This window comes from Sinocyclocheilus anshuiensis, unplaced genomic scaffold (assembly GCF_001515605.1).
Source record: "Sinocyclocheilus anshuiensis isolate Anshui unplaced genomic scaffold, SAMN03320099.WGS_v1.1 scaffold784, whole genome shotgun sequence".
Lineage (NCBI taxonomy): Eukaryota > Metazoa > Chordata > Actinopteri > Cypriniformes > Cyprinidae > Sinocyclocheilus > Sinocyclocheilus anshuiensis.
In genome coordinates, this window is record NW_015554160.1 from 1,376,935 (window position 1) to 1,391,050 (window position 14,116).

The 14,116-nt window shown below is 38.8% G+C and overlaps 1 protein-coding gene across 1 annotated transcript in view; it reads right to left on the reverse strand.

Annotated features, from left to right (window-relative positions):
• Positions 1-929: 929 nt before the first annotated feature.
• LOC107670804 (WD repeat-containing and planar cell polarity effector protein fritz homolog) overlaps positions 930-14,116 on the reverse strand; it is a 43,944-nt gene continuing 30,757 nt past the window's right edge. The window contains 8 exon segments of the mRNA XM_016463571.1: positions 930-1,021; positions 1,318-1,346; positions 2,027-2,112; positions 4,846-4,948; positions 7,403-7,505; positions 12,780-12,843; positions 12,996-13,119; positions 13,571-13,759. Coding sequence (XP_016319057.1) covers positions 974-1,021; positions 1,318-1,346; positions 2,027-2,112; positions 4,846-4,948; positions 7,403-7,505; positions 12,780-12,843; positions 12,996-13,119; positions 13,571-13,759 — 746 coding nt within the window. The 3' untranslated portion in view covers positions 930-973.

Consider the following 14,116-nt stretch of genomic DNA (forward strand, 5'->3'; position numbering starts at 1 on the left):
TTATAAACGCAACACTTTTGTTTTTGCATGTTTAAAATATGCTATGATACGGTGACAACAGAATGTAACTGATTTTCCTGAAAACGTGCAAAGAATAAGCAACAGACGGACATAAAAACAGAGGTGACAACACAAAAGCTTCCTCTCCTGACCCTTCCTCAATTTCCAGCATTAATTCATATTTACATATCTTGTATATACACTTAACAAAAAAAAAAAAAATCCTCTTAGAATGCAGAGTAAATAGATTACGATACAGTGAGGGATTATGGATGGCTGGGTGCTGTCAGATTAAGTTCGGAGAGCAGGCCGGCGACAGTTCTGACACGGCCGCTGTGTATGAAGACTGTGGGGGGAAAACGGCAGCCTCCTCTTTAGAGACACGTGCTGCATATCCCTCTGCATTTCTTCTGCTTGTAATCTCATACACCAAACAGGTGGAGAATTAAACCCAGCCCACAAGCCGCACCACTGATCCTGTGATCAAGGACAGGGATAGTAGTGTGGCCTCTGTGCCACCATTCTCAAAGAAAGTGAAGTGTTACTAAAATAAAAAAAGCTGTTTGCACAGACTCTCAAACATCCATTCTGATAGTGTGATAGTGACTGGCACGAGCTGGAATGGTTAGGCAATATATGTAACCGAAAGAGCCGTGGAAAAGTAGGTTAGAAAATTTTTTTTACTCTGTGCAGTTGCGCTTAGACTGTGCAGTACTGGCCATAAACAGGATTTTACGACCCCTTTTCCAAGATAGAGTGTGACAAATTATGTGACATGAAATTCTTTAACAAACACAGTGCATCAAGCTAAAAAGTAATCAAAACAGAATCAAAAGAATTGCAAAAATGTTTTATTTAAAAGTAGTTTTTATAGTCTAAGCACATTTAATCTGTTACACTGTTCTTTTAGTAAAAAAAAAACGTTTTATTCTATCGTAAAAAAGTACTATTCATTGTACAAATAAAAGTCTATTTACACTAAACCAAAATGAATAACTTTCAGTTTCCCCTCCTCAGGCACCTATAAGTCACAAAATATGAATATCATTATTACAACTATCAGCGAAAACTGCAGTAATAGATATTATACATGTCATTAAAAATGTAATACAATAATAAAATATTTTAGAAGTGAAATTATGACTAAAGAATATTAATATATAATAATAGAAATATTCTGCTCAATTTTAGATATAATACCTGGCAGAACTGATTTGTCTACATGCATCAATTACAGGACAGTAAATGTTGCTCATACAAAAAGTTAACAACACAGTAAGAAATACACCATATTATTATAGAAATGTAAATCATTACCTGGGTGTTCCGGTCAACCAGGTTGATTTCTAAAGAGAGAAAAGCATTGAAAATCACATAAAAGTGTCCTAAAAAGTTTTAAGCTCTACTTCAACCCATCTGCTTGCATGTCACAGCACCACCTTTCTGCAACCACACCTGAATCAGGTGATCAGATGAGCACCAATCACTCAGTAATCTGCCGTAAATGTACTGTATGTACGAGTGGGTGGAAGTGTTGAGTTCACGCATCCTCTGCAGCTCAACTGGAGGAGGGTTTCTCCATGGTAAATTATGAGTGTGCCATTAGCATTCAGGATTATGCATGTATTAAAATTCTGATGTAAATGTCTGTAATAGCCTACAGTCTGTACTGTCCAATAAATATGTATGGGAAAAAGTTAAATTATTCTGTGGACAGAAAAGAATAAAACATTCATGTTTTAGGATGATTAGCTAAGTACAATACAAGCAGAAAAAAAGGCAGTCAACTTGAACCTATTTTTGAGAGGGCAAAACAGAAGGGAAGATATCACTCTCAGGGCATTAATGAGGGAATTATCTACGGCAGTAGAGCTCTGTGTAAAACACACAGTCAATATAAATTATAACCATAAAGCTCAACATGAAAAACAAGCTGTACGCCTTGATCCGAATACTGAGAACAATGTAGTCATTCAACCCTGTTACTTTTATATCTACTTTGAGAACTGTATTCAAAAGAACACACCTGTGTGTTTCCAAGGCCAGGTGCGATGACTTGTCAGGGCGTTCGAGAACTCGTCCGTAGCCTCGGAGGTTGACGTTTCTCCGGCCCTAATGCAGACAAAAGAGACTGGAATCATGTTTTTCATATATGACTGACTAAAGAAATCTCTCTAACCCCGTACGGTCAGACTCAAGAGCAGTTTTACATGTGCACTGCTAACTGTCCATGCTGTATGGAAATATTCTGGTCGTCTGCATTCAGAAAGATGAATGCTTCACAGGATCCAGCATTACTATCCTGTTCACACTAATATCAATGTGTACTAGCATTCACAGCAGACGGATCTGGATCTCTTTCACACACACACATCAGGTCCGACCCTCAACAGGGAGAAGCTACGTGTGGGAGTCAGGCCTTTCCCAGGGATTCATGGGTATTCCAAAAAAACACGCTGCCACCGTACGGCGTGCCGTCAAATCCAGCAAGCGTGTAAGACCGTGTGAATGTTATCAGTCGTATTGTGGGCTGTGCGATTTGGGTTTTCTGCGGCGACTGGCGATGGAGACGGGGTCAAATTTCTGTGCTTTTTCTATTTCCTTTAGTGATGCACAGCGCTTACAAGGAATCGAGGGAGGAGGAGAAAAAGAGGCCTACGGGGCGCAGCCCACACCATACAAACAAGCGAACAAACACATACACATCGCTACACATGTACAGATGCATATCGCTACACATGTACAGATGCACTCAGATGCAAAAAGTGTCACGAGTCCAAGAGCTGGAGCGCGTCTTTCTGAGTGCTCCGAGTGTGTGTGTGTGTGAGAGAATGAAAGGATACGTCAACAGATGTGTGTCGGGATGTTTTCCAGATATCCGCATCTTTGCCTCTCTCCCTGCGCAGGGCTGGATTTAGTACAACCGACGGTGATGCCACCAAGTCATTGTACTCCTCCTCTCGCTCACTCTCCCGATCTTTTTTTTCTTTGCCAGCACAACACAGGCATGAAGCTTGAATCAGTGTCTCTAAGCCTTATTGGCTCAGCATAAGAAACAATAAAACTTCATCGGACACCAGATTAGTCTGGTTAAATAGAATTTTAAAAAATATCCAAAAAACAAATACAAAAAGGAAAAATGAGAAGAGGCTTTCCGCTCTCTCTCGACTGCTATTTATCTGGGTGGGAGTATCTCCCACTGATGTCTTGTATGCAGTCGAGTAGCAGTACAGGCCTGAAAACTGGGATTCCAGCTGCCAAATTACCCAAAACTCCTTATTTTATGTTTTAAAAACCCGTTAATCCCACCCCATCCTCTTTGGGCCGTCCACTCGGAACTGGCTGATGGGAGAGGCAGGATTTGAAGGAGATCAAGGGAGCTTAAGTGGGACAGAAAGAAAGAGAGTCAGCACAGTCAATGGTCCCTCCATCAACAGCAATGGAAGCAGAGAGAGAGGATAAGACAATAGGACAACCCTCATGTAACACACACACACACGCACACATTCACGCTACACACTCCTTGTGATGCTCCAGGCCAAACTTGAACTACACATACTAGAAGAGTGAGTATGGGTGTTTGCTCAAAATATATGTTTGACATGAGTTGAATGTATAGTTCACCCAAGAATTAAAATGTAGTCATTATTTACATCCCTCAAAGCTGTATGCTTCTAAGAATCTTCACATAGTTATTTTCCATATAATGACAGAAGTTACTACATCTGTTAATCTCCAAAAGGGCCAAAAAAGTACCATAATATTAGTGCACAAAACGTACACACTATATTCCAAGTCTTCTGAAGCCATATGATAATCTTGTGTGAGGAACAGACCCAAATTTATATTGTTAATCACTGAATGATTGACCTTGACAAATGGATCAGTTCAATATCTGACAAAATCATTCTTTTCAGAAAGTTCTTTTCAATGAACTTGTTCATCAAACTGAGTAATTCGTTCTCAAACGGTTCTCCAGTTCAGCTCACAGAGTCAAGGCTCCAGTCAAGGCAGTTCTTAAGATTATTAACAAATAATGACTTAAATTTCACAAAGCTATCAGCTCTTACCACATAGCATGCGAGTTGTATGGAATACTTTGGAGACTTTACTATGGAGTCTTTATGCTTAGGAGTTTGACATCGAACTGAACTGTCATTGTATAATAAAGCAATAAGCCTCAAGAAGCCATGGTTTACTAATAATTGATAACAATTAATGTCCAGAAGAATGGCTGCCAAACACATAGACAGCAACACAGACACAAAGGAGCAGTAATACTGATGAAATGAGATCACAGGTGTGTGTTTATAGAGTATTTTACAATTGCCTTGAACACGGCTCAGCCAATCACAATCAAGGACCGGAACTATTACTTTTACTATCACATTCTCCAAAAACATCTACTTCTGTGTTCCACAGAAAAAATAACAGCATATGGTTGGCAAAGACATGAAGGTAAATAATGACTACATTTTCATTTTTGGGTGAACTATACATGCTGCAAGACAGACCAGTTTTTGGCATTTTTAATGTATCAGCTAACAATTTTATCTGTAACACTTTAGTAAAGGGACCATTTCTCAGTATTAACTAGTTGCTTATTAGAAATAATATTAACATACTGACTGTTTATTGGTACTTATAAAGCACATATTCTGCATGACCATTTTCTGCATCCTTAGTCCTACCCAATACATAAACTTAACAACTACCTTACTAAATAAGCAGTAAATTAGGAGTATATTCAGGCAAAAGTCGTAGTTAATTGTTTGTTAATGGCAAGAATTGGACCTTAAAATAAAGTGTGACCATATGAATAATGAATTTAAAAAACACACACACCTTGATGCGGTGCTCCAGTGTTTGGGGTCGTGATCATGCCTCTCGCTGATGGTTGATGGTAGTTTAACTCCACTCTGCCCTTCGTACGGTGACTGACACTCGTCTGAAAATCACACACAAAATCCCACCATGCCCCGAGGGAAACAATTTAACATGTAGAATCTTTGAAATGTAGAAGCTCTTCTGTATGAAGCAGAGAGAGAGAGCGAGAGACAGAACATGACATATTGTGTAATACATGGGCGTCTTATACACGACTCTCCCAGACAGAGACAGTGAAGGTTACACATAACAAGAGAACATAAGTGAGACTTGATCTCAGGGAACACCCTACAGCACAGCAGTGTGTGCGTCTGCGTCTCGTGAGCTATAAGATGATCCCTCTCATACGCTCTTCTCAGAGTCCTCCTTTACAATTGACTCTCTCACCAAATCAACACTCCTCAATAAGACAGTGAACACTGATCCTCTTCTGTGACAACAAAGCAACGGTGGAAGGATGGAAAAAGAGACAGACAAACAGAGAGAGAGACTACATAACGTCTATGCAGGGAGATCCAGAAAAATAGGGGGGGGGGGATACTTTTCACAAATTTTAATGATTAGGGCTGTTCATTTAATTCATTCATTGAGTATAAATAGTTTTAAGAAAATGACACCATAAAAATTCTTCAATTATATTAATTTAATTTACTCATGCTCCCAGACCTTTGGAATGATAGAGCTGTTTTATAATAATAGTTTTTGATTTGTATAAAATGCAAGTATATTAATATATATAAATATAAATATACACACACACACACACACACACACATATATATATATATAAATGTTTTTTAGATATTAAAATAGTGCACACTGATTGTAGGCCTATGAGAGGCTTATGCAAAATGTACTTGAAAATCCAATTTTCGTTTACATAAAATTATTTGCAATTAATTATTTCATCAGTGTATCATGTAATTAACTTGATGACATTCATTATATTGGTTTAAGGGACTACATGGACAACACTTGCTAAACTGTCAGTTAATAATCATCCAGAAGCAGCTACAGCAGATCAATACCATTAAAGCTGTTTTACACTTTGAACTTTGTTTTATTTATGAGAATGGCCATATAATGTGTGAATATTAAGTCACTTTTGAATTTCTGGGGTGTGTGTATCCTTTAGAGTCATGGTTGGCTGACAGTGTGAGACATTCGCTTCAGGCTGGCCAAATGTAAACAAGACACCTTGTCTTTTTAATGCACAGCACAATGCCGAATCCTACCGCGCTCATTCCCTATTTATGATACCCCACACTGCCCTACAGAATTTCCTCTAAATATTCCTCTATTCCACAATAATCCCTGCACACAAACACACAATATCAGCACCTCAAAGAAGCTATTGACCTGAAAACGTACACAGAGCTGACAGAAAAGAAAAAGAGAGAAAAGGGGTATCTTGCACTATAAAAAAAAAAATCTCAGGCAATGACTTATAATTGCAACATTTTAACTATTAACAGCGGTAGAATGCCCCCAAACAGACTATTTTGCCCATCTGTTCCTTTCACATTCACACTTTTAAGCACTTCCTTCCAAGGCTAAGGTCTGCTCGGGGTGAGAGAGCAGGGAAATCATCAAGGACATAATTAAGAGGCTTATGGGCAGACAGGGTGGGAAACACACACACATACCCTCAAATTTTCACCCCCTTATTAGAAGCTAAACACCTCCCTTGTCTCATCTGTACACCTGTTAGCCAAACCACTTCTGTCCGTCCCTCATCCCCCTCTTACTTTTCCTTTCTTTCTACTGCTCTCTTTCATTTGAACGTATGCCCACCCTGCTGGCCGAGGAAATGTATGTTGAACAGCACGTGGGACGTCCTCATCAGGGCAGCAGGAAACAGAATATCAGAGCTGAGGTCAATGGACTTTAAACCCGTCCTATTCAGCCAATTAACAACGTGAATGAATCAAACTCTCTCTATATCTGCACAGAGCGCTCCAAAAAAAAAACTTCAAATAGTCAAATATAATTACATAAGAGATTAAAAATGACGAAACCTAATGACTTTTTTTAATTTCCCAGTGGTGCCATCACCAGAGTCACATGTGCCTTGCGTCATATCATGAAAGACCGAATGAAATGAACAGTGTATATGTGCTTTTTCAGAGCTAGAGTAAATTCTGCTGCGACACGCCACATGCAACGACTGGAGATGGAAAAAATGGACAATTTCTGAAATAAGCCATTTTTCTGTGTCAAAATAATTGTACCTATCATAGCTTAATATGTTTGACTATACAATGGAAGACGAAGGGGATGAGGCCAGGAAAACCTGTTTGAAAACAGTCAATACTGTTGCAATTCCATCTGGTGACCAAGGTGATTTTACCCTGCAGCATTTATTTTAATTTTTCTAATAGAGTAAATGAAAACACGCAGATAATGAGAGTTTATGAGTGATCATTTTGCACTTGTAAACACTAATCATCACACATCAATAGGAGATTTTGGAGCATTTTTTTTGTAACTAACATTATGTGAATAATTCTCTCACCTTGTGCCGATGTTTGTGCCTCTGCGTCTATTTCATTAGCCTTCTTCTTGGCTACAGCGGCTAACACCACCTCACCCTTATCTGCTGCCACGTAATGGAGGTCCTTTGAAGGTAAAGCAGAACAGCAGAGCAATCTAAAATTAATCTCAGCTCACATGACAATACTTCAGTTTTTTCCCTTTTTCATTTTTGCGCTCTGCTCGAAGAGAGAGAAGAAGCGAAGAGAGGCTGCAGGAGAAAAAGAGAGAGAGAGAATACATAAAATAACCCGTTTTAAGTTTCAGAGGGGGAAAAAAACAGATAAAAGTATTTTCAAACTTTCAAAAATCAGTCTTGCTCATTTGTTCGGTCGCCTTTATGTTGTCCTCCCTCCTTTTCTCTTTCTCCCTGAACTCTGACCGGATGCAATCATACTGGTTTCAAAAAGCACAAAAATGTGGGGAAAGGCATGTGTCATCTTTTCAAAAGCAGGAGCGATGCTCTTCATGTCGGAATAGAGTTTAAACTATTGTCATTACGAGCAGGTGGGTGTGTGACGCACACACATCCACACACTCACTCTTGCTCTTTCTCTCTCTTAAATATGAGCCCTCTCATCCCAGAGAATAGACTATAATATATCTATTATAGAGCCTCATGCAGTCAGGAGACCTCCATTAACCCACAAACATGTTTTTAAATGTCACACCATTAGTCCCACCAAAATGGATGCCGGATTGAGACGTACAACAGAGATAAAGCACATCCGACTGCTCAGGGAACGTGAACAATGACACTAGATGTGCTTTACTGACAGAAACCTTTGGGGTATTAAAGTAAAAGTCTTTTTTTTTTTAATCATAAAATAGTTTTAACAAGTAGTTAATTCCAGAATAAACTACAGAGAGAGGCCTACCAACACAGTGGTAAATTCACTATAGAAAGGCTTATTGCTTTCACAAAATGAAGCAACAGAAAATATGTTAAAATATGTTGGCAAATAATTGCAATAATTAAAAACCAAAATACCAAACTAATACTGCCTAGTAATAGCTCATCAATCAGTTACCAGGAGTGTAATAAGTCTTTGAAAAAATAAAATAAAATAATTAAAATAATTTTGGTACACTTGAAAACTTGTCTGCTTAAGATAATTCATATTTGGTCAGATTTTCATGTATACCATTCATTTCATTCAAATTTAAGACCCAGAGCTATGTGAAACAAATCTGATGTAGTATGCATATTGTACCATGTAGTACAAAACGTTCTCAGTGAACCGAATATCCTTATGTATCTGTCGAGAAGATCCTCAGATGTTCAGACATGGTGGAAGAACTTATAATAATGTAATTGACAGGCTACATTTGACCATCTTGAACGGGCCCATTCATGGGTAAATTAAAGTGAAAGTTGGGCGAGGAGCTCAGTGCTGTCTCCGAACTAATAAGATCCTCTCTCTTTCTGTCCGTTTAAACACTAAACCCATCCTTCCGCTTCGGGGACATCAGTCAGAGCTGCAGCGAGATGCAGGGAGGGTGAATGCAGCACAGTCAGACCTGCAGAGCACTAATGCCTCAACCAGCCTCTGCAAGTCTGATCAAATGAGGGGAGGGGGATAAGAGTGATTTACAAACATCAAACAGGACTTGATTTAGCTCTTCACAGGCTCAGGGACGAGAGCCAATAACCTCACGATTCAAACAATGATTCTTCTTTTTAAACAAAACAATCACAGGCTACCAGACATTAAAAAGTCTAAATTAACATTTAGGAGCCAAATGCCTTTTTACTTGAGAAAATACAGAATCACTCAATTATGATGGTATAATATTTTACCTCTTTAAAAAAAAATCAAATACTGAGTTTAGGATTAAACCTCACAGTTTTATTCCAAAACAAATTTAATCTTCCAAATCAGTTAAAAATTACAAACTCAGCTCTTTATGCTAAACAATGACCAATATTTTTTGCCATGTTTTTTAGAATACCACTTATTGCAACAAAACTCTGTTGTGAATACGTATATTTAATTACAAGTAATGATTCTCTGCCCAGTTTGAATTGGACATAACTGAAAATGTATTCCTGATTTACTGAGTCAACTGCAAACTCAGTAACAGTTCTAAACGATTCAGTGAATCTGATTCAAATCTCAAACTACCATAGGAATTTGAGACTGTTTCATTAATCTTTTTGAGCGACTCATTAAAAAGAACCAGTTCATAAGCGTGGCTGTGTATTTTAAGAACCTCTACATTTCTATAACCACATGCATAAGAGGAAAAATCAGATGCAACAATAAAGATAGAGAAGGAAATCGAAAGAGTGCCAAACACTGGATATTAGCATTGCATCTGAAGACCTCTATTTTAGCTTAGCAGAACATAATGCTTTCTGAGCCAGAAAGACAGACAGATTGAAAAAAAGAGGAAGGCCAGGAAACAGAGAGCCAGACGGAGAAAAAGCGACTGAATCCAGACGTCTAAGAGGGATGACAATAATTCTGTACATAAATCAGATATTATACCTCTTATTCACCACAGCTTACACAGGACACCGGATCTGGTCTAATCTTATTTATTTAAGAGCTTTAAGAGCTCAAATGCAGATAAACGGCCTTTTAGTGTTATTTTTGACTGGAGAGGCATATGGAGACAGGATAAACAGCTGGTCCAGCGATGATGCTTGATATTCGCTCGACGTCAGAAAAGAGTTTAAAATTAACATGGACCAGTGGAGCAAAGCAAGAGAGAGAACCATTACATGCGCAACTGCGCATTTACGCTCACACACATGCGAAAACAATTCTGGAGGATCACACCTGTAATCCACGTGAGTGTTTGAGGAAGGTGTTTATCAGATACACGAGAGGGTCTTACAGAGTTCATTATCCATCTCAACACAGAAACCAGCCAATATCAGCTCTGTGCCGCACATCATGTCTAATCGTTGATATTAACACTGGCCCCCTCCGTTTCCAGCAAACACACGCCCCATTAACCAACAAATCAAGCATATGATCACAATTATGATCTAATTAATTAATCGGCAGATCAAAAAAAAAAAAAAAGCACAGGAACGAGAAAAGTCAGGGAAATACGGCTAAAGGAATTAGCGCAGACGCTATCAGGGTTCACATCAGTGGATAATTACAAGTATAGAATGTTACAAGGAACGAGAAAAGTCAGGGAAATACGGCTAAACGAATTAGCGCAGACGCTATCAGGGTTCACATCAGTGGATAATTACAAGTATAGAATGTTACAATTATGCAAAACACTCCAGCAAACGAGTGGAGGGGCAACCCTGCCCTCCCTCTCCCTTCTTCTCTACCCCTTTGGGTGACTCCGACCCCTCCAATTTCACAAAAGGCTCCTTACAAAAGAAAAGAAAGAGAAATTCTTTCGGTGCTCCATTGTTGGTTCGGAGACAATGGAGACTCGAGCCCGGCTCATACTGGGTGCTCTTACATGGGGCTCCGTCCGTTTTGTTTCAGCTGACCTTTGTGACACGGAGGGGAACAGATCAGATGGAGCAATGACCCCCGCTCGTTCTCTGCCTTTCTCTTGCTTTCTTTCTCTCCCTCTCTCCTGTGGGTGGTTTAATTCAACTTCTGTGGCTAATTAGCCAAGAGCCAAAACTGCAGGGTGAAACGCCACTGCCTTCTCTCTCTGTTTCTCTGCCTTTAGCTCGCTCTCTCTCTGCTCTTTGTTGATTCACAAGGACTGATATTCATGGGCCATTCATAATTTGCCACTTTCGTCTCTCTCATCCTTTCTCTTTTGCGTTTTCCCAGTGCATGTCCCAAGAATAACAGATCCAGGTTTCCTTTGCCCTTCTCTCTCCCTCCCTCCCTCCCTCTCTTCTCTGCCCTTTCAGGCTTGTGTGGCTCGAGCTCCACCTTTTCAATTGGGGCCCTCAGCAGCAGCACTTAGTGGGGAATGAATTGGAACGAGTGCGATCAGCGTGAAAGAAGGAGGGAGAGAGAGGAACTGCATGAAAAAAGGACAGAGAGAAAGAGAGAGACAGCAGCCGGAGTGAACGCTAATAGGGAAGGTGTCACTCGGGCATGGAGAGAGGAGGCCTAGAAAAGGGGTCACACACACAAGACCATTTAAAGGAGTGAGAAAGGAGAGGGAGAGAAAAGATAGTGAACCGGCCACGAGAGCTGTGAAAGACAGACTCCCTCGCTCTTTTTCTCTTAGCAACTGTTGCTCTCTGGAGTCTCGGGGATTCTTGTTATGGCATAGGAGAGAGGGCACGTGACATGGCCAGGGGCCTCAAACCCCGAGCTGCACCTGCCCAGAGCCTCTCAGTCCAAAACAGAGCCAACTCAAAGGTCTCTGAATGTGTAACCCACCCATAACTAAACTATTGTCATAGACAATGGCAACACATTTTTAAGTTCATTTTAGTCATTTTAAAACATATTTTTAATTTATACCCTGTCACAATATTAAATTAATGAATCTTTTTAATGATCACAGATTAATTTATTTTCAAATACATAAAAAGCTATGATTATGCTAACTTATAAAGACTTAATTAAATTAGCTAGAACATGCTTTCTGCCTGCATTTTTGAACATTTTCATATGTACAAAATGTACATTACTATTCAAAAGTTTGGGACAGTAAGTGTTTTATAATGTTTTTGAAATATGTTCACCAAAGATGCATTTATTTGATCAAAAACAGTAACAAAAAAATATTTTTACAATTTAAAATAACTGTTTCCTATTTCAATATATTTTTTAAAGTAATTTATTCATGAGATGGCAAAGCTGAATTTTCAGATACCATTACTCACGTCTTCAGTGTTACATGATCCAGAAATCATTCTGATACGTTGATTTGGTGCTCAAGTACCAATCTTATTATTATCAATGTTGAAACCAGTATTGCTGCTCAATATTCCTGATACATCTGTTTTAGGATTATTTGATGAAGAAAAAGTTCAACATTTATTTGAAATATAATTTTTGTAACATTACAAATGTCTTTACTGTAGCTTAATTTAATGTGTTCTTGCTGAATAAAATAATTTCTTTAAAATAAAATATTACTGATCCCATACTTTGAAGGTAACCCCAATCTAGGGTTTGTGAACTCCTGGAGGTTTCTAAAGCGGAATATTTGTGAGTTGATAAAAATCTAATAATTAAATAATAATGTAAAATTAAAATAAAAAAACAAATAAATAAAACTTAAAATAAAAACACTTACTAAAAAAGACAGAATATTAAAAATGTATTTACCTGCATTTCATGTGACCATTAACCGACATCACAGAACCGTCAACATGCAAATGTGTTATCAAGTTATCAACTAAATTGAGATATTTGTTGTATTGTTTTGTTGCCATTGTATGTGCATGTCTGAAAGTGTGTGCTCACCATGAACAGATCTCTCGCACCGATATCTACAGCCAGCAAGAAGGCTTTTTCGAACCTCTGGTGTCTGGAAGAGAGAAGTCAGAAGCATTGCAAAGCCATTTCTGAACACCTGACTGACTGCTGATTTTTATTTAATTATTGTTTTCAACTGAAGAGGAATTAATCAGATGAAGGAGGTGGTGTGTACTGTATGTAGAGTGTGTGTTATGTGTGTACCTGAGCAGGTGATGGAAAAATCGTCGGGCGTATCGGCTGATGGGATCTCTGTACTCCAGTATGACAGTGTTTGAGAGGGGTCTGCAGGGGGCATAAAACATCCCCAGCGCAGCTTCCAACTGACCTGCAATCATACTCAACAGGATCAAAAATGTACAAGCAGTGGCCCCAATCCGTTCTCATTGTATTAGATACAAAATATCAAACAAAGTGAAATCTGCAAACAAATTATACTAGAGCATTTCTCAAAACAAAACTTCAAGGTGGTAACAGTGAGTAACTTCCTTTAGTTCAACACATTAGCTAGGAATGTTAATGATGTAACGCAAACTTTTAACAACCACTAAGTGTCAAACTACTTTTACTTTAATTCTGAACCATACATATATGTTTTATTGTGCTCCATGGTCCTATTAGCTATCGTTCTCAGCACCAGCGCACATAACGAGATTTAAATACTGTTATTTTGAAGTGTAAAGACCTTTTTGATTCTAAGCTGCAATTTCCCTGACACTAATTAAGTTTAGGTTTAGTCTCTGTTCAGAAATCAAAGCCTGCAGGTCTGGAGTCTTTACCTTCAGTTTGCTGGTCCAGTGGTTTTCTCAGCAGGTGATCTGTGATGGAGCTGAGTGACCTGTAACACTCTGCTCCCATCATGGCCCAGTCCATATTACCCAGAATTCCCAGTGCTGCGTCCACCTCCTCACAGCGCAAACGGTGCTATACCAGATCACCTGGGCCTAGCTGAGCGCCATTGAACACACCTGCACATAGAATAAATACATGTTATTGATGTTACTGAATGGTTGTGAAGTGACACATATGAAATATATGATGACTGAAGCAAACTTAAAAGAAGCAAATACTGCAGGAAAGTCCAAAAGTTACAGTATTTCCATCAAATACTAGACATAATCGACTCAATCCCTTTCCATTACTGTCCCATTTTTGTTATATTATAAACAAAAATAATATTTGGAATTTTCACAATTCCACAGAACGGAGAAAGCGAGAAAGAGGTTGTGAAAGCTCTGGATCATATGAGGTGGGAGATCTTTAGAGGCGACGCTCTGTAAGATTGCCATTGACATTTGGATCGATCTTCAGTCTGTGCTCTTTCC